General features: G+C 42.3%; 1 protein-coding gene across 1 annotated transcript in view; it reads left to right on the plus strand.

Moving 5' to 3' along the window:
• Positions 1–20,924, plus strand: part of Stambpl1 (STAM binding protein like 1) — a 55,230-nt gene that overhangs the window by 17,700 nt on the left and 16,606 nt on the right. The window contains exons 2-3 of the mRNA XM_051146353.1: positions 12,861–12,944; positions 20,497–20,714. Coding sequence (XP_051002310.1) covers positions 12,915–12,944; positions 20,497–20,714 — 248 coding nt within the window. The 5' untranslated portion in view covers positions 12,861–12,914. The remainder of the gene's footprint in view (positions 1–12,860; positions 12,945–20,496; positions 20,715–20,924) is intronic.

Consider the following 20,924-nt stretch of genomic DNA (forward strand, 5'->3'; position numbering starts at 1 on the left):
TCAGCAGCTTAAATTTGAACTGAATAATTCTGTTATTTTTTTTTAAAGATTTACCAGCGGAAAAGGAAAATTATCATGCTAAATTTATGATTAGAAAAATGTGTTAAAGTCCAAGTATCTTAAACTTATTTACCAAATATTTTTATATTGCATATTAATTGATTTATCATATTTAAGAAGCTTGGAATCCCCACCTATTCAAGATAACAATGTTGCTTTCCTGCTAGTAAATCATCTTATACGTTTATGAAATATCTCTTGGATACCATAAAACTTAGAATTTATCTTAAAAGCCAGTCATACTTTGAACTGAGCCATGTCCTGCTAGAATAAGTGTGGATTCAGATTCCTTTATTTGCATGTACCAGGTGGCCAGGCACAGACACTGAATCATTCTGCCTATGGGAAAAATGTGAATGACTGTCCTTTTAATGTCTTGGGCACGGAGATTATGAATCATATATTTGTGATGCTAGACTGAAGTCCCATTTCAGCAGCCAGTTCTGTCATTCTTGCCTGAGGTCCATGGATTTGACCCTCCCCTGGATTTTACTGTTAACGCCCCATGGTTAATGAATTGCTGGGATCACTGCAAGGCTGTGACTGAACTCTGAACTCCTTGTCTTGCTTCCTTCCTCCACCGTGGCTCAATTTTATTACCTCTTCTAGAAGCTTTCCTTTTTTCCTGCGTAAAATGGAGCGAATGATAGTGGGCGCTGCGTCATGTGTTTGCCAGGCATCACCTCGCCTTCAGACAGCTTGGAGTTTGAACTCAAGCATTCTGACTGTGGGTTACGAGCCTGGTGTGTAAACTCATGTGTCTGTTATCTGAGCAGGCTATCTCCGGGGCAGTCTGAGATCATGTGTGTTGATGCACAGTTCCATTAGGGATGTCTTTATTAGCATGGCAGGTGTCTTGCCATTATTTGATATGTTAAAAGAGACAAATAATACTTTATTAGCACCCCCCCCAAAAACCCAGCTGTCTGTTTCCTAGGAAATAATAGAGCAGAAGGACTCCATCTACAGGTGGCAACATACAAGATTTTTACAACACAGTTCATAACAGTAGCAATTACAGTTATGAAGTAGCAACAAAAATAATATTATGGTGGGGGGGTCACCACAACATAAGGAAGTATATTAAAGGGTCACAGCTTTAGGTAGGTTGAAGATCACTGCAATAGAGGAAAAGAAAGGATAGAGTAAGAAATAAAAATGGAATTCATGGAGTATATTTAGAATCATCAGCCTGTAACTCTTTCATAGATAAATGCTTGCTACAAATCTATACCCTGGCTATTCTTTTTTTAATTTAAGACCTATGAAACAGGTTAAAAGACAGGAAAGACTGAAGCTAACACTTTCAGTGAGAAGTTGGAAGGTCTTTTAAACCCAGGACAGGTCAAAGGAGTCAAGCAGAAAAGAAAAGAGCATTGCTTCCAGCAAATACTTAGAAACAAAAATGAAGTGTCAAAAAACTAATAATGTTGTGGTTTCCATCAAGGAAGAATTAATATATGTCGGAACTGTTTCCTTCAGAAATAGCTAAACCTTACAAACTTATTGTCATATCATCATCATCATCATCGTCATCATCATCATCATCAGTATTGTGTCAACTCAGTTAAGGACACTTGCTGCTCTTGCAGAGGACCTGGGTTTGGTTCCTAGCACCCTCATAGTAGGTCCCAACCATCTGTAACTCCAGTTCCACATGATCCGCTGTCCTCTTCTGACCTCCACAGGCACAGCACACCTACATAGTAAACATACACACATGTAGGAAAACACTCATACACATCAAAATAGCATAAGTAAATCTATACAAAAAAAATTAAACTCCCCCCCAAGACTGGTGTGTATTTAATATTCTCCTCTGTAGCACCTCCCAGTCTTGATCACTGGTCAACTTCAAATCCATCTGCTACAGAGTGTTTACTTAGGACATAGCAGCAAGGATGAGACAGAAACCTGCCACCCAGTAGGTATTCACATATGTGTAGTGGTTGACAGATAGAGGAAAAAAAACAAAACAAAACAAAACAAAACAAAACAAAACCTCAATAGAAGCTACCTCTCATGGTTTTGCCTCTTCCTTTCCATTTGCATCCTTTTCTTTCCCCAGAGCTTCCTTTATCTCCGGGAAATGTGTTCTTTTGTATAACAACTTTAAAGACTGTTAACATTCAATTATTAATTGGCAAATTCTAATTGTGCATGCTATGTCTTTATCTTACCCATATTTTGGCATAGATAAAATGGAGTCTAGGTCACGGTACACTTTTCGTAAGTACTATAGGTTAAGTATTTTAAAATATCAGAGTGCTCTGTTTTAGAATCTTTCAAAATGAATAGAGGAGCTGTACCTCACTAATCGCCCCCCCCTAAAGCAGGTCCCCATCATTAAGATTATGACTCTGGAGGGCCTCCTTTGTGCTTCTGTCATTGAAGGCATGGGAGTAGCCCGCTTGCTTTATCTGAATCCAATTAGATCATTGCAGCTCAAGGCCTAGGATATAAGAATTTCCTTTCTGAATCTCCAACTAAGTAAATTGCACCCTGCTCTCCCTGGAGAATGAACTCTAACCCAGTGAAGGCAAGAAAGGCTGTGCATTTAGCCAGTGAGTCCTGAGATGCATGCAGATGGCATGAGCTAGTCTGTTCTCTCGCCTAGCACCTCACCTGCTTAGCCAGGTCACCTTGGCACTCCAGGAGAAAAGGACACAGCTAGGGAAAGATGCCCCCAGCTCTTTCCGGTGACTGTGAAGCCTCTAAGGAGAATGCTCACTGTCTGATGGATTCCTTTCTATATTCTGGAAAATACTGCTTTTATGGATATGAAAGTGGGTCAGGAGTTTGAGCTAAAGTACCCTCTACCTGGAAAAAAAAAAGTGGTTTTGTTTTTTGTTCTTGTTGTTACTGTTGTTTGTTTGCGGTTTTTGTTGTTGCTGGTTGGTTGATGGGTTGGGTTGTTTTTTGTTTGTTTTTGTTTTGTTTTGTTTGCAGGGGGAAGGGAGATTATGTTTGAGACAAGGTTTCTCTTTGTAGCCCTGGCTGTCCTAAAACTGTAGACTAGGCTGGTCTCCAACTCACAGATACCAGCCTGCCTCTGCCTCCCCAGAGCTGGAATTAAAGGCATGTGCCATCATCACCCAGCTTAAAAAGTATATTTCAAAGTATATTAAAAAGTTTGTAGCTTAGTTGTGCAGTACTTATGCAGCATGTGAGACCCTAGACTCTGAATATCCCTGGCCCTTCAGAAGGGGAGGGGAGGGTGGAGAAAGAGGGGCAAAGGAGGGAAAAAACCCTAAGATACAAAGAAGTCACAAAATACCAACCAGATATTCCCTTCTGTCCACTCTGGCCATTATTTGCTCCACATTTTAAAAGACAGAATCACAGCATCCTCCACAATCTTTGGGGCCCATGAAGACTTGATTACTGTGAGTTAGGAATCAAATGGCAAGAGGCTAATGGCTGCTGCTGGGTGGAAGAACAGTCAACTGTTCCCAGCGCAGAGTGGAACTATCACTTGGAGAAGGTTTGGGGATGAGGATATTTTTGTCATAGACCCTCAGGGTCTCGGGGTAGCTGGCTGCTCCATTTTTCACTAGGCTGCTGTCGCGGCTGGTCTTGTGGGAAAGCAGCTAGCTTCTTGGTGCTCACCATGAACACACGCATTTCAGGCACCCATTGGGAACACACACACTTCAGGGACCCATTGGGAACACACACACTTTGGGCACCCACTGTGAACACACGCACTTCGGGCACCCACTGTGAACACACGCACTTCGGGCACCCACTGTGAACACACACACTTTGGGCACCCACTGGGAACACACGCACTTCGGACACCCACCAGGAACACACACACTTTGGGCACCCACTGGGAACACACGCACTTCGGGCACCCACTGGGAACACGCACTCTTCAGGCACCCACTGGCAACACATGCACTTCGAGCACCCACTGTGAACACACGCACTTTGGGCACACACTGTGAACACACGCACTTCGGGCACACATGGTAAACACACATGCACTTCGGGCACCCACTGGGAACACACATGCTTTGGGCACCCACTGGGAACACACGCACTTCGGGCACCCACGTTCCCAAGCCTTATATGTCAAGATCATCAGGAAGCTGAAGCTCCCTATGTCTCTGCAGAAGGTCCGTTTAAGAGATTATTACATTTTCTAGAGGCTGTGTTAGGAAAAGAGTTAGGGATGAACACAGGAAGGCAGAAACTCCTGGCAGGGACCTGGCAGGTTAAATACAGCCTCATGGCTGGCTGTACTTCAGATGTTATCGGATCTCAAGAATGCAGACTGAACTGGGGCTGAGGTTAAGGAGCAGGCTGAGACTAAATCAAACATTTCTGATGGGTGTTCTCAAACAGCTGTAAGGGTGAGAACAGTGTATTCGGGCCATTTGTGAATGACATTGTGGACCTGGAGGAACACACTATGGACCACTCCTAGCAAGAGGATGTCAGAACCAAGTTTACCTCCTGCTTGTGTGAGTACAGAGCTGTTTGCTTTGTATGCTTGCTGGCACACTGGTCCTTCACTTCCAACAAGTAATTATATTTTCTTCTTGCATGACATGCAGGACTTCCGTGTTGCCTCTGACGTTCTGTTTCAGTATATTTCTGATTCTCCAAACTGCAAAGTTTATCGTTGGCACTTGAAGTTATCTTCGGCCTGTCTTATCCATGTTAGCTGTTGAAGTATAGAGTTAGAACAGAGAGCCCCAAGCCGGCGGCTCTCCTATTGTTTAAACATTTACATGGATTATTTCCTTCCAAGAAGCACCATTTGCTTATACTCTTAGCACTCAAGTTGTTTGCCTTCACTCCTGTTGGGCAATAAATAAATAATAAAAAATGATTTTGATTTCCTCATCAGAACCTTGATTCTGTTCCCAATCCACAGGTTAAAAACAATTGGGACTTAGGCTCCCTGGTGCCAGAATGCCTGATAACTGGCAATCTGGGACTGGGGAGATGGCTTGCTTGGTAAGGAACTTTAAGTGTGAAGACACGTATTAGTATCTCAGGCACACACACAAAGCCCAGGTATGGGTGGTGCATGCTTGCTTGCAGTTTTAACTGTAGGGAGCAGATACAGGTATATCCCTGAGGCTGGCGGGCTAGCTGCTCTTACGAAATCTGTGAGCTTCTGGCCCAGTAAAAGACCTTGTCAGAAATAAGTCAGAGAACAATGCAGAAAGGCAGTCCTACGCTGACCTCTGATTTCTACACACACACCTGCACATGAACACACACGAACAGGTACAGATGTCCCTCTCTCTCTCTCTCTCTCTCTCTCTCTCTCTCTCTCTCTCTCTCTCTCTCTCTCTCTCTCTCTCTCCTCTCTCCCTCCCTCCCTCCCTCCCCCCCTCTCTCACACACACACACACACACAACTGAAAATACAATTTTCATATAAAATGTTTCTAGTTTTAAATGGCAAAAACTGACCCCTAACAGTTAAAGTTTACTGCAAACAGCCAAATTAACTATTTATGACAACCAAAGGTAGCATTTGGAGGTGCAGCTCACTGTAGATCTGGGGGATTGTATGATATTTCTTCTAAAGAAGCCTGCTTCCAGGGTGGGGGGTTAAGGGGAGATAAAGGAAAGGTAGAAGGCAACCAGACAGGTGCTGAGGCAGAGACACGCTTGTGTTTTCATATTACTATAGGGATAGTCCCCGTGTTTCCCTTAGTCCCTGTCTTTGCTAGGATGCAGGTCCAGCTGCCTAAGCAATCACCCAGAGCAGTCAACAACAGAGAAATCTGCATCTCTCTAAGTTGTCTGAGTGTGAGCAAACTAAGATACTCTTCTTTTTCATGGTGGCTCATCCTTATGACACATCTCACCTTCATGTGACTTCTGCTAGCAAGAGGGGCAGGGGTGGGTGGAGCATGTCATATAAGTCCCCCTGAGCTGGAAGCTTGCTCCCCACAGGAGTGAGAAAACAGATTCGTGGTGAATGTCATCACAAATGTTAAGGCGAGAAGAGATGAGCAGAGGTAAAAACAGTTAGGGAACATTACAGGGGGGAAACTGAAGAGCTTACAGCTGGGCATCATGTAACCAAGCCAGCCAGAGAAGAGGAAGGGTGCTCTCTGATACCCAGCTGCATCCTTTGCAGCACCCTTCCTTGAGGAACCTGTGCAGGACTCTGCTACCCTTTTCACATATTCTTTCTGCTAATGTGGCCAATTGCAAGCAACTAAATAGTAAGTAAGAACAGTTTTGAGAAAGCCTCCACTCATTGTAGGAAAAAGACTACCCAGACTAAAAAAAGCCAAAAAAAAAAAAACAAAAAACAAAAACAAAAAAAAAACCAAAAAAACAAAAACAAACAAAACCAGGAATTAAATGTGAGGTAACCAAGACCAATTTTGTCTCCGTCTTGGTAGCTATGGTAGAGTTAGCTTCGTGATGACACCACATGCTAGCCACGTAAATGTGAGGAGAATGAGCACAGACTCTCCACAGCCTGGAACACCTGCAAGGTCAATGATATCAATACCAGCCAGATCCAACAGCTAGCAGACGGTCAAGGTCGACAGCTGACAAAGGAGAAGTCAGCGAGTGTGTGTGCGTGTGTGCGCACGCCCACACACACACGCACACACATGCACATGATGGGCAATACATGAACAGAATGTGACCGTCTCCCAACTGAACCAGAACATACACAGATGTCACCCTATAATCAGTTAAACCTGTGATAGGCCCCAAGTGCTAACCAATCTCAATAGAAATTACCTCAGTTTTTGTCCAGTTTCTACGATGAATACTACAGAAACTGCCCCCTCCCTAGACAAAACAGTTTAACATTTTCCTCCTTCTTAGGGCTCCCTTCCTGCTCTTGGGAGTTTCACTTTGCCCCAATTCCTCACTTTTTCTTCATTTCTCTTAACTAAGAGAATTGACTCCACTTTGCTTTCTTCTACAAGTCCCACACTGGAGTGAGACAGCCAACGTGAGCATCAGTGTCTCAAGTTGACTTTTGGGGACCACTGAATTTCTTATGTCTTAAGTCCCTGGGTCACTCAAATCCAGGCTCAAGAAAATTTCCTATCATTTTCAGTCATTCCTGTTATTTCTTTTCATGACCCAGACCTCGACTCCCTCACCTCTGTTCACACTCTATAATCTATGGTGACGTGACCACAGGAGTGGAAAATGTCGGTCTGAGCTATGTGCCCTGTATCTACTGAAAATTATATATCAATATAAATACTAGAAGGAAAATGGCATAATTGAAAGAAAAGTGGAATAATTGCCAGCCTGCTGGGCTTTTTTTTTTTTTTTTTTTTTTTTTTTGGCTTTAGTTTTGTAAAGCTGGGTGTCTCCTATTATTTAAATTCTCTCGTTATATAAGCAAGATTCCAGTGGCATAAATGAAAGATGACCTTGTCATTGATATTTGCTCTGTTGAATTCTTATAGTTTGCTTTAGTTTTGCTTGCAGTGGCAGTATGATGAGTTTTTATGTTGTTCATTGGCTTGGATGCCTTAAACTTCTTGCTCTCTAAAAGATCACTAATTTTAAAAGATGTTTTGTTTTGTTTTGAAACAGGGTTTCTCTGTGTAGCCTTGGCTGTTCTGGACTCCCTTTGTAGACCGAGCTGGCCTAGAACTCACAGAGATCCTCCTGCCTCTGCCTCCCTGGGTGTGGAGATTAAAGGTGTGCACCACCACGCCCGGCTAATAGCTATAAATTTTTAAATGTGTTATGTACAGTATTAAATATTAAAACAGACATTAAGAGTATTTAAATGGAGGTTCTGTGAGTTACTTTACCCACTTGGAACTCTCTAAAACACACTTGTGAGGGATTGACACTAAAGTGCTTGCCAAGAAAGCTTGCGGCCTGGGGTTAGATCCTCGGCACAGACATAAAAGTTGGGCCAGGAAGGGCTTGGCTCTCACCCTAGCCCTGGGGAAGGAGAGGCAGGAGGAGCCCTGGGACTTGCTGACCAGCTAGCATAGCCAACTATGGAGCATCACATCCCCTGAGAGATCCTGTCTCACAACATGTGGGGAAGGGATCAAGGAAGGCAACTGACGCCTATCCGTGACCTGCACACTCATACACACCTGTACATATTCACTCATACTCTCACATGCAAGCTGGAAGGGACTCTGGCCAGCCCGAGCATGGCAGGCATTGCCTCTGGCAGGCCTTGCCTTTCTCCTGCATTCCCTGGGCTTGCTAAAACAAAAACAACAACAAGAACAACAACGACAACAACAAACAAAAAACCCAAACAAATAAATAAACAAAAAACATTAAATTACACTTCTAAACCTAGCCCATAAGGTCGATCCCCTTATTTGTCCCTTCCTCCCCCCAAGGCTGACTACCAACCTCCAACTATCAAAGTATTGAAGTCCAACAATCAAAAGTCCCCACTTTGATCTCCTTAATTCACACACCCAGTTAAAATTAACCAACTCATCCTAACATGGTGTGTCCCCTTGTGCCTTTATAAACCGCCATTTTCCTCTGTGCCTAGAGACATCCTCTGTCCCCTGGGGACAAATACCGCTGCCTCCCTCCCTTGTTCCTATCCATCTTCTTCCTTGTCCTTTAGCTCCTGTCTCTGACTCTTATTCCCTGCCCTTAGTCCTTCTGGGGAAAATAAGTTTCCTTTGTACTAAAAACTTGGTCTTAGGGTGTCTTGAGCCAATACTGGTCCCTTCAGTGCTTGCCCACACATGCACCAGAAAGGAAACGCTGTAGTAATATCATGAAAATAATACTGACCTTTAGCACCCCATGAAATCATTTCCGGATACCTAGTCTATGCTTTGAGAGGCACCAACCTAGATTGTTGTGATTACTTAGCCATTATAAGGCCCAGAGCTAGGAACTTAAAAATACAGGAATTCATATAGGCACAGTGCCATCAAGCAATGAACAGTTCACATAATAGCCCAACCAATCTGTGAACTTCTTTCATCTTTTATTTGGGAGGAGTTGGTTTCTCCCACTGAATAATAAACGCATGTGTAAATGCTCAGAGTGATTATTGTACCTGTGTCAAGCTAATTAATTCTAGTGTTTAAGATTTATGAACTAGGCATTTTATACAAACAGACACTTGTTACAAAGAAAAATGTGTTCATTCAGTTTTGTACACTTGCTCTTGTGTCTAGCCACCCACTCTAAACACATCATTTCTAATTTGGTGTATCCGTTGTCCTCTTAGAAATGTGAACTGTTGAGCGGGTACATTTCGACCTTCTTTACAGCCAGGCTGCAGCCATGTGACCTAGGCATAGCTGATGGACATCTGTATTTCATGCTCTGATATGGAAACTACAGACATGTAGAAATCCCCAGGCAACTGCACATAGTTTCCATGGCAACAGTTCATTGCAGGAGTCTCTGGTAGAGGAAGCTGCTGACAATCCCCTCCCCCTTTGGGCTGTGACAGAGACAGCAGGGTGGTGTTTTGGTCGAAGGAGACTTCTGTGAGTTTAGGGTGGTGTTCCTGGAAATGCAGCCTGGGAGCCCAATTTTGCTGGCCTCCCTGGAAACACATGATCTCTCCACTGTTCTCTGAATTCAAGAGTTGGGGTCTTTGCCTGTAGCCAAGTATCGTGCATGATTCAGTCCCAGGTGCAGTAGGTGTGGCTCTTTTTAACACATCTCCAGAAGCTCTTGGATGAAAAATCCCTGGACTCAGTTCTAAAATGCCAGTTCCTGGGCTTAGAATCTTCGTGGATGAGTTCTAGGACTCTGTATTTTAATTAATTCGTTAATCAATAAAAACATAGTTTCATGGGTCCCAGGCTGTTCTTGAACTTGATGTGTAGCTCAGAATGGCCTGGCACAGGAATTCTAACTTCCTGCTTCCACCTCTGCAGGAACAATTCTTTTACAAAACCAGATGACTGGCTAGTATTTCTTTGTCCCCATGCACTGTCCCTCACCCATTCACATTGTTCTAGCTCTTTCTAAGCTCTCCTTTCCCCCCTTCTTTTTTAAAAGTTATTTTACTTTTATTGGATGTCTGTGATTTACACATCATGCACCAAAATCCCTCTCCTATCCCAGTAAAGTAAAACAAACAGACAAACAAAAACTCTTGTCACAAAAACTGTAGTGTATCACACAGTAGAGCCTTTTATCCACATATGTTTCCTTTCAATTGTTCATTGCTACGAGTCATGGGTCTGGTTTGAGGCCTACACTATTGGTGCCTGAGCCCCCCACTTCTTTTTGATGTTTGAAACAGGGCCAGGGTCTCACATAGCCAAGGCTGGCCTTCAGTGTTCTATAGTGAAGTCAATTGAACTTCAGTTTTCTTTATCGAACTCAACTCTTTTTGTAGTTGAACCTGACTTTGAACTCCTAAATCCTACTGAGTCTGTCTGCTCCATTAGCGCAGACATGTGAAACTACATCAAGCAGAGTCTCTTTCTTTCTTTCTTTATTTTTTTGGTCTGAGAACTAAGAAGTGTCAATTCCCCTGTGAGAGTTGCCTGCATTCTACATGAGCCATGGTGCATCTGTGATCAGTGCACACTGTTGACTTGTGACTATAGCTCTCCAAAGCAGTTTCTTTCCTAAGTAACCTTGTCCCTCAGGTGGACAGCTCAGCAGTTACTCCAAGGTTAGATGGAGACAAGAGGAGACCGGCTAGAAGCTGTGAGGCAGAGTCATTTTCTTCGAAGGGTTTCGCTGGATTTGGGATGAAAAACAACAGGAGAAGAGTGGATTGATCGGATTGGAGCCTTGTGAAATCATAGAATGTTTCAGCTTAAGAGACTGCCACGTCCCAGAGTTTCCGAAGTAAGAGGAGAAGAGGAATGTCCAAAGTTACCAAAGTGGCAGGTAGAGCAGACCGAGTGTGACCCGGTTAACGGTTAGAAAGCAAGGATGTCAGTGTTCTTGGTAGTGAGGGACAGTCAAAGAAAGAGAGTGACTCAAGGATAAATTAAGGCTTTGCTGGCAGCACCGCACTCCAGCCTCTGTGGACTGAACGATGAAAAGTCACACAAAAGCATAATATGTATCACTTGGTTCAAAAACATTGCTTTTAGGCTAAAACAAGTTCCTCACACCGAAAATGCCTAATCTAATCTATATGTTTTGTGAAGAAAAATATCACACCCCTGATACTTTTGTCCTTACTGTGTACTGTTTGCAGTAGCTAATAATGCGAGACATTCCAGGTGTGCCAGGACTGGCTTGTGACCAAAGTCATGCAACGGCCGTAGAACTCCTTCAGAAAGCAACTCTACAGATAACAGGAATCACCGTTTTCTATAATGATTCCTTCAAGGTCAAAGTCCTTCTAGAAGACTACTATTTCATTCTAATGTTTACTCTAGATATGATGATTCTACTGGGTTTCGTGCTACATACGAAAGGAGAGAGAGATTGACCTCCACTGTACAAAAGAAGGGCTGGCAATTGCTGAGCTAAGATTTGAACTTAGAGATGGTCTTCGGGGCACACACCTTTAATCCCAGCACTCAGGGAGGCAGAGGCAGGCAGATCACTGTGAGTTTGAGGCCAGCCTGGTCTACAGAGCAAGTCCAGGACAGTCAAGGCTATACAGAAAAACCCTGTGTTAAAAAATTTTTTTTGATCTTGGGCATATTCACTCAACACTGTTGAAACCTAGTTTCCTCAACCTAAAAATAAAGATTCTAATAATTTTAACATTAATAGACTATTGGCTATGGGGTAGGGCTCTTGTGTAGTTTATGCAGTAGCACATGTAATTCTTGCTACAATTATGTCAATGGCACTATTACTTCTCCACTTCTCAGATGCCCCGGCAGTATAACTTACCTGTAGTCACACAGCTAGCTGATTTGCTATTGCTACCATATCTATCGCCTTGAACATAATGGCTAAAGTCAGCCTATACTCACCTTGGGTTTTTGTGGGACATGTGTCTGAGTGTATCTTACCTAGATTCTCTTTTTGGCATCTTAAGGCTTCAGTCAAGCTGCTGGCCTAGTAAGGACAGACCAGGGATCTATAACTTGGGTGTTGGTGGCTGGAGGCTCAGCTGTGACTGTGACTCATCTGAAGTCCTTGTGGTTGTGGTGTAGAATTAGCTTTCTTGCAGCTGCAAAACTCTTGACATCTGGCTCTCAAAACAAGCTGTTCAAACTCTCACTTCCTCTGGTGAAGACTTGTTGGCACCCTGTCTTTTAACTAACTTAATGCCAACGGCTTAAGAGGTGTTAATATGTCTGCAATGCACCCTCATCTTTGGTATGTGACGGAACATAATCATGGGAGCAATATTCACTTACCGTGTTCCATAGGCAGAAGACCCACCAGAACAGGACAGGCTTGTCCATTCTCAAGGGGAGGCTACTCCGCAAACCATGACTCACAGTGACGGGGATGCACAATGCTGTCTTACACTTCTGCCAAATGCAGCTTGAGGGCCCTTTAAACCTAGCACGCTCTCCAGGTGAAGAGTCAGTCACCTCAGCATCCTTGATCATAAAAACCATCCTCTTCCTTCTGCCTTTGAAGGAAGTTAAGCCTGTTTTATATATAGCCCTGTCCAGGATTCTAAATAAACCAGCACAGAGCAGCTTCATTGCTCTGCTCTTCAAGCGTTAACTCCCAGCATCCCCTCCTCTTTGAACATCAGTTTCAACACACGCACACCAGCAACCACCCACAGTTTTCGATTTTCTAGAGAAGACCTCCATAGTCTCTTTAGGCACTCTGGTTTTATACTTTTTTTTTTTTTTTCAAAGTGCTCACAGTCTTTTGAACTTGGGAACTGAGACTTGAGTTCTCATAGAGTTAACCTCAGCTTTTCTTGCTCTGTGTCTTCCAAACAGATGATGTGATTGAGAAGAAGGAGTTGAGCACCTCGCCTTTGCAGCCAGGACAGCATGGAGCAGCCATTCACTGTGAATTCACTGGTAAGTCATGCCAACTGATGCTTTGCTCATGCTTGAGAAGCTCAAAAGAAGAGCAGAAAGGATGGAATGTAGAATTACTACTGCTTTAAGATGAAGAGCACTGCCTTGTAGGTAGGTTTGTGGCCCTCTGTGTGGCCGTGGCCTTCGAGGAAGTGACTAATAAAGCCATCTTTGCACGACTTATAAATAGCGTTTTGCTCTCAAATATGTGGAGTTTTAATCTGTGTGGCTAGAATCTGGGAGTGTAAATCCTGTAGGAAAACACTAGAGGGGCTTTCAGAGTGGACTTCCTATTGCGTACACTCCAATTTCTTTGTGCTTCGGCTGCTTTACAGATAAAAGCTGAAGGCTTGCCTCGTGTGGTACCAACTGAGAAGTGTGACATGCTCAGCGCTGAGGTGTTGCCTGGGCATCCCGCTTATGTGTCTGTGTTCTTGAAACTCTTGACCTTCTCACTTTCCCTCCACAGGCCTTCAGAATTCACAGCTTTTCTACCTGCATCCAGAATAGTGTGTTTGAGAGGCAGTGGCAGGGCTTTGGGATCGTGTTTGCTTGCTCAGTGTCCCAGATCAGTCCCTAAAAGTGAACGAATAGAGACATGCTAGTCTCTTTGGCCCTCATTTGTGCTGTCTTTAGGAAATGCTCTGGTTGTTAACTTTGTCACTGAGACAGTGATCTATGGCTGAGTTTTAATTCAGTGCTACTGAGTTTTACAGGGGAGTGTTAACTGGGGGAAAGTAGGAAAAAAAATCTCATTTAGGAAAAATTGTGTACTGAAGCTCATAGTTCCTGCCTGTCATGTAGGGAAATCTTCTAGAGCTTCTCTGGAGTTATAAAATTATTCCAAAAACTAGAAGAACAGTACCATAAGGTGTGAGTCAAAGCAAGAGTGTGTGCAAGGGTGTTTTTCTATGTTACTTAGTACTTTCTTTTTTTTTAATACTTTATTTTTATCTTATGTGCCTTGGTGTTGTGCTTGCATGTGTGTTTTAGTAAAGGTGCCAGATCCCCTGGAACTAGAGTTACAGACATTTGTGAGCGGCTATATGTAGGTACTGGGAATTGAACTCAGGTATTCCAGAAGAGCAACCGGTGTTCTTAACCACTGAGCCATCATTCCAGCCCCAGTACTTTATTTCTTAATTGATATAAATTTTCAAATGTTTTATTGTTTAAGAATTTCATACATTTATACAATTATTTTGATCCTATTAACCCCTACTAACACTTCTCAGAGTGCTCCCCCCACACACACCAGTTAGTTTTATGTCCCCTCTCCCATTTTTTTAATGACCTGTAGAATCCAATTTGTGCTGCCTGCAAACTCATAGGCATGGGGTACTAGAGCAAGACTAACCTACCAGCGGGTCACAGCTTTAAGGAAAACCAAGTCTTCCTCTCTAAGAAGCCATCAACTGTCAAGAGCTCCTCAGCTAGGAGTGAGGACTCATGAAGGTCTCCCCACTCACACTGGAATGTTGTACAGGTCTTGCACAGTTGACCAGACTTGCTATGAGTTCATGAGTGCATATGCCATCACCAAAGGCGTTCTTTTTTTTCTTTTTTAAAATATATTTTATTAATTTATTCATATTACATCTAAATTGTTATCCCATCCCTTGCATCCTCCCATTCCTCCCTCCCTCCCATTTCCCCTTACTCCCCTCCCCTGTGACTGTGACTGAGGGGGACCTCCTCACCCTGTATATGCTCATAGGGTATCAAGTCTCTTCTTGATAGCCTGCTATCCTTCCTCTGAGTGCCACCAGGCCTCCCCATCCAGGGGACATGGTCAAATATGAAGCACCAGAATTTGTGTGAAAGTCAGACCCCACTCTACAATCAACTGTGGAGAATGTCCTGTCCATTGGTTAGATCTGTGTAGGGGTTCAAAGTTTACTGCACACCTGGAAACAGCCTAAGTGTCCCTCAGTAGAAGAATGGATAAAGAAACTGTGGTACATTTGCACTATGGAATACTACTCAGCTATTAAAAACAAGGAATTCCAAAAATTTTTAAAAATAGGTAGAATTAGAAATGATCATAATGAGTGAGTTAACCCAGAAGCAGATTGAGTCAAGTGGTATATACTCATTTATATCTGCATACTAGCCCAAGGGATATGTCCCATGAAAGTGTTCACTTACCAGGAAAGTGGGACAGAGGGGAGGACATCCTAATGGGAGTCTAGGTGAGAGAAGCATGGGAGAATGGGGACATAGAAGGATCTATAGGGTCCTAGAAACATACAAGAAGAACATTGTGATGGGAAGATCTGGGCCCAGGGGTCCTGCTTAAACTATGGAACCAAAGGCATTCTTTTGCACTTTGGAGACATTCTGACTCTTACCTTTCTGCCCCTTCTTCCATTATTGTTCCTGAACCTTGTAGGGCCTATGACAAAGATGTCCCATGTGTGGCTGAGCATGCCTCAGACAATTATTCTCTGCACATTGACCAGATGCGAGTTTCTACACTAACTGCCATCCACTGCACAAATAAACTTCTTTGATACGGTCTAAGAGCTGCACAAATCTATGGGTATTTAAAGGGCAGTTTAATACTCTGTTTAGCAAAATAATAATAGTAGGTCCTTTGAGCTCCCAGTCATGGGGTCTTGGCCAGCACCAGATACACATTTCCTTGTGGCGTAGACCTAAAGTTCAGTGAGAAAAGTAGTTGCCTACCTCCATGATATTCAGGCCACTCTTGCACCCACAGGCATATCTAGCCATGGTGATCATTATTGTAGCTCACAAGATTCATAGCTGGTAAAACTGTTGATGACCTTTCTTCATCAGAAGCCCAAAAAGCATTATATCCAGCAATAAAGAACTTCCTGGGCCATACTGACCTGATTTCTCCATGTGTTATGAACAAAGTACATAGTGTCTTCAGCAGTAGGGTCTTACTGTCAAGTTCTAGTGGGAAATCATGAGCGATAGCAGTAGACTGTGTTGCGTAGGGCACCTCCAGAACGTTCCTAACAAACATCTTGAGAGAAGGCATCATACACCTGGCCCTGGGCTTTCTATCTGGCAATCTCTGACTTCTCGGAGAGGCATTATCCCTTAGATTAGAAAACTCTAATTGTATTATTTTTATAACTCTCTATCACTCTCACCCTCTTCCTCTTTCTCTCTTCCTCTCTCCCTCTCTCTGGATAGATATATTTAGTAATCTTATAAAATTTTAGGTTGCCATATGGCTTTTTCAAACATCCTTAGTGTTAATCCCCCCCCCATCCCATTCTCTGCCCTTCTCCCACAGCCCTCCTCCCTCCTTAAGCATTTTCCCCATCATTCTCTCTGTGTTACATCACCTGACCCGTGCTGTCCCCTGCTCCCTTAAGATCTGTCTGTTTTCCCCTTCCCCTCTATGGCTCCTTTCTAGTTTACTGGCTTCTACATGTACTCCAAATTAAATACACAAATATAAAGAATTGATGCTAGGATCCACATATGACTGAGAATGTGCCACATTTGTTTTTCTGGGTCTTGGTTACCTCACACATTATAAAGCTTCCCAATCTTGTCCATTTACCTGGAATTTTCATAATTTAATTTTTCCCTTGCAGATGAATGCAATTCCATTGTACCACATCCTCATTGTTCATTCACTAAGTCATGGCATCTAGGTTGTTTCTATGTCCTAGCTATTGTGAATAGAGCAATTAGCAAAGATGTGCATGTGTCTCAGAGGTAGGAAAGAGAACGCTTTGGGCATATGCCCAGGAGGGGCGCATCTGGGTTATATGGTAGAGCTGTTCTTAGTTGTTGACGAGCCACCACGGTTATTCCCATATTGGCTGCACTAGTTTGTACTCTGACCAACAGAATTCCCTTTCCCCTACATCTGTGCCAGCATTTGCTTTTTCTGTGTTCTAAATCTTAGCCATTCCAACTGGAGTACACTGAAATCTCACAGCAGTTTTTATCTGTAATTCTTTGATGGTTAACGATGGTAGAACACTTTAAAAATACTCCCTGGCCATCTGCATTTGGTTTTTTGTTGTTGTTGTTGTTGTTATTTTGTTTTATTTTGTTTTGTTTTTGAGAACTCTCTGCTCAGTTCCATAGCACACTGTTTAACTGGATTGTTTTGTTGATGTTTAGCTTATTGAGTTCTTTCTATATTAGAGACACTAATCCTTCTACCAGATATATAGCTGGTGAAAATTTTTCATTTTAATGCAAGTCTATAGGCTGCCTCTTCAGTCATTTAAAAGATTCCTTTGTAGTATGGGAGCTTTTTAGTTGCATGAAGCCCCACTTATTGATTATTGATGCTATTTCCTGGGCAACCAGGGTCCTAGTCTGAAGGTTCTTACTTGAGTCTCTGTCCCACTCTTTCTTCTAGAAGTTTCAGGTCTAGCATTGTGCTCTTTGATCCATTTGTTATTGATTGGTAAGGAGCAGGGTAGGAAAGAAGGACTGAGTTTCATTCTTCTGCATGAAGACAGATAACCACTTTTCTATTAAAGATGCTCTAATTCTCCAATGTATAGTTTCCCCTTCCTTCTCAATACCAGGTGACTATACGGTGCATGTATTCATTATATCTGGGTCCTTGATTCTCGTCAATTATTAAGTTGTCTGTTTTTGTTCTGTTTTTACCACTATAGCTTTATAGTAAGACTTGAAATCAGAAACAATGGTTCTTCCACACTGTTTCTCTTATTCAGGATTGTTTCGCTATCCAGTGTCCTTTGTACTTTCATATGAGTTATTAAGCTTTTCTTTCAATTTCTGTAAATAACTGCAACAAATTTTTTGATGAAGATTTCACTGAATCCATAGATAACTTTTGATGGGTTGGCCGTTTTCACAATATTAACCCTAGCCACCCACACGCATCAGAGTTCTCTCTACCTTCTGGTGTCCTCTTCATTTCTCTGTTCAGAGTCTTAAAGTTTTCATTTTATAAGTTGATTCCAGGTATTTTTTAAGCTACTGTGAACGGGATTATTTTCCAGGTTTCTTTCTTGGACTGTTTGTTGTTGGTATATAGGAAGGCTGTTGATTTTAATGTTAATTTTATAGCCTTCCCCTTTTCTGAAAGTGGTTATCTTCTCTAGGAGTTTCCTGGTGGAGTCCTTGGGGTACCTCATATAAAGCCATTTGCAACTAGGGAGACTCTGACCTCTTCCATTCCTATTTGCATCTCTTATTTCATTCTGTTGCCTTATTGTTCTGGCCCTGTATTTTATAGGAGTGATGACATAGTTGTTTGTTCCTGATTTTAGTGAGAATGTTTCAAATTTTTCTGCTTAACATGATGTTGCCTATTGGTTTCTCATATATACTGGTATTGAGGTGAGATCTCTACTTCCTACAGAAATTTTATCATGAGAAGATGTTGTTTTTTTGTTTGTTTGTTTGTTTGTTTTAGAAAATGCCTTTGACAACTTCCAACAGTATCTTTTTGAAACCATATTTGTAGGGCCTGAGATGTTAATTCAACATATGTATGTGCTTTGCAATGATTGAAGCAGGGCAGTTATCATTTCTAGTTCTCCGTCAGAAACTTTTGCATAATTTTATAAATTGTGGTCTTTTGTCGCCCTATTGTGTTTTAGAACTTTAAACTAACTCTTCCTGCTAACTGTATTTTGGCTCCTGTTATCTAATGAAGGGAATGTGGTTTTCTTTGGCATGAGCTCACTTAGGTAGGAAAGGCATAGACTGCACTGCTGCTCATCCTGTGTCTCTAGTATTGGAATTCCTGACCAGGAAAAAAAGAGATGAAAAAGTGTAAGGTGGGCACCAAAATTTTGTGTGGCCTTTTTTTTTTTTTTTTTTTTTTTTTTTTTGTCGTCACTTGGCCTAGAATCTTCTTTTCTCTGGGAACACAGGAGACTAAATCTTACTACTTCCTGACCTGTAATTGGACCTGGTATGCCCAACAAGTCACAGGAAAGGTACCTGGAGGCCTTGCAGAGAGGAATGACAGGCCCGGGCTCCTCACTGGGGAGGAAGTAGCAGGAAGTAGCTTCCATGTTCACTGTGATACGTCCAAAAGTACCAGCACAGGGAGCATGGCTGCCTTCAGCTTAATGGAACTGTAGGAAAAGTTGTAGAGCTCTTGATATATGTTAAACCTCTAGAAGCGAGACATATTTCATATTTCTAGTGTTCTACTAACCATACAATTGGAAGTAAAGTAAATCAGATGACATGAGAAAAGCTCTATATATCTAGTCTCCTGCGCCCTGCCCGTGAACGTTGTTGGCTCAGTTGTCCACAGCCAGAATGAAGCTTTATCTGATTTAATTCTTTTTTTCAGTGCTTTCTACAGACTTTCTTCAAATGTTTCACTTTCACTGTAGCGGGGCTTGTAAGTTACCCATATCTGATTAAGGAGAGTCCCAGGAAGCTAAGTTTTCTCTGAGGTCACCATCTTCCTGGAGTGTGAAGTAACGGTCAAGAGGTCTCTAGGTGAAGAACGCATTACGTTCTTCTGGGAATGCTGACTGAAGCATCAGTTGTGCAGCCATCTGCAGAGAACCTGAGTTTGTAGATCTGCAGTAGAGCCAGTTAGGGATTTGCATTCTTAAGAAAGGCCCCGTGGCTGCTGTTGCTGCTGCTGTAGGTGGCTGGACCACACACTTGAGACAGACAAGTCTGAACTAGGCAGGAAACAAGCTGTGGCCTGAGTGTTGTATCCGTTGCCTTGGCAAGGAGCCAGACTTGTTTCCACATTGTCGAACAGCTGCTTTCACATGTGGAGAGCAGAAGTCAAGTAGTAAAAAAAAAAAAAAAACATCCTGCTGGGCCCTTAATAAATAGAAAGAAGATTCTGAGTCTTGCCTTTCTGAAGGACTACTGTCTTCTGAATAGTTATCCTTAATATGCATGCTCTCTGCACTTCCAAGGCTTTATTAGTAAAGATAGCAATAGACGTGACTTTTCTTCATAGTTTACTACCATTTTCTCAGCCAAGCACTAATTAGCAGAACAATTACTATTAGATGGAAGTTTATTAGATGTATTTATGTTTTAAAATGGATTTCGAGGGTATTCTTTTTTTCTGAAAGACCTTCTCTGGGACTTATCAGTCCCAGGGGTTTTTGTTGTCATTTCTTTTTGTTTTGTGACAATGGAGGGAGACCCTAGACAGTGCCAATTAGAGTAGCTGTTTTGTGGGATAGGATCAAATCTAACAGTAACTTTAATGCAAGCAGCTTTCTGAAGAATCAATGACACAAGCCATACAATGACAAGAATGACCCAGGGTGGATCACACCCACAGCTTACATGAGGATTAATGATCCTTTACCAGAAACATTTGCATACGTAGGAAATGCCACATAATTCTACTTTGAAATTTATGAAGAGGTCTTTTACCAATAAAAATTTATGTTCGTCTTGGATGTGTGTCTTTTGGGGGTATGCTTATGCAGAAAGGTTTTATGTTAGGTTTATCATTAACTCTTATTGAATGGGTTTTTGGAGGTATTAGTATTGGGTTTTGGGAACAGAAAATGCATGCACTAAGTAATTATATACATTTAAAAAGATTATAATTGAAGATTTAAATGTTGTGTTGCAGAAAAAGTTAGCTGCCATGCCTGACCATACAGATGTTTCTCTAAGTCCAGAGGAGCGGGTCCGCGCCCTAAGCAAGCTGGGCTGTAATATCTCCATTAATGAAGACATCACTCCACGTCGCTACTTCAGGTCCGGAGTGGAATTGGAAAGGATGGCATCTGTGTATTTAGAAGAAGGAAACCTGGAAAATGCCTTCGTTCTTTATAACAAATTTATAACGTGAGTCTTGTTTTAGAGCAGCAGTCCTCATCCCATGGGTTGTGACCCCTTTGGGGATCAAATGACCCCTTCATTGAGATCACATATCAGATATCCTGCATATCAGATGTTTGCATTATGATTCATAACAGTAGAAAAATTATGGTTATGAAGTTGCAGCAAAGGCAGTTCTATGGTTGGCAGTCATCGCAACATAAGGTACTGTACTGA

This window comes from Acomys russatus, chromosome 5 (assembly GCF_903995435.1).
Source record: "Acomys russatus chromosome 5, mAcoRus1.1, whole genome shotgun sequence".
NCBI lineage: Eukaryota > Metazoa > Chordata > Mammalia > Rodentia > Muridae > Acomys > Acomys russatus.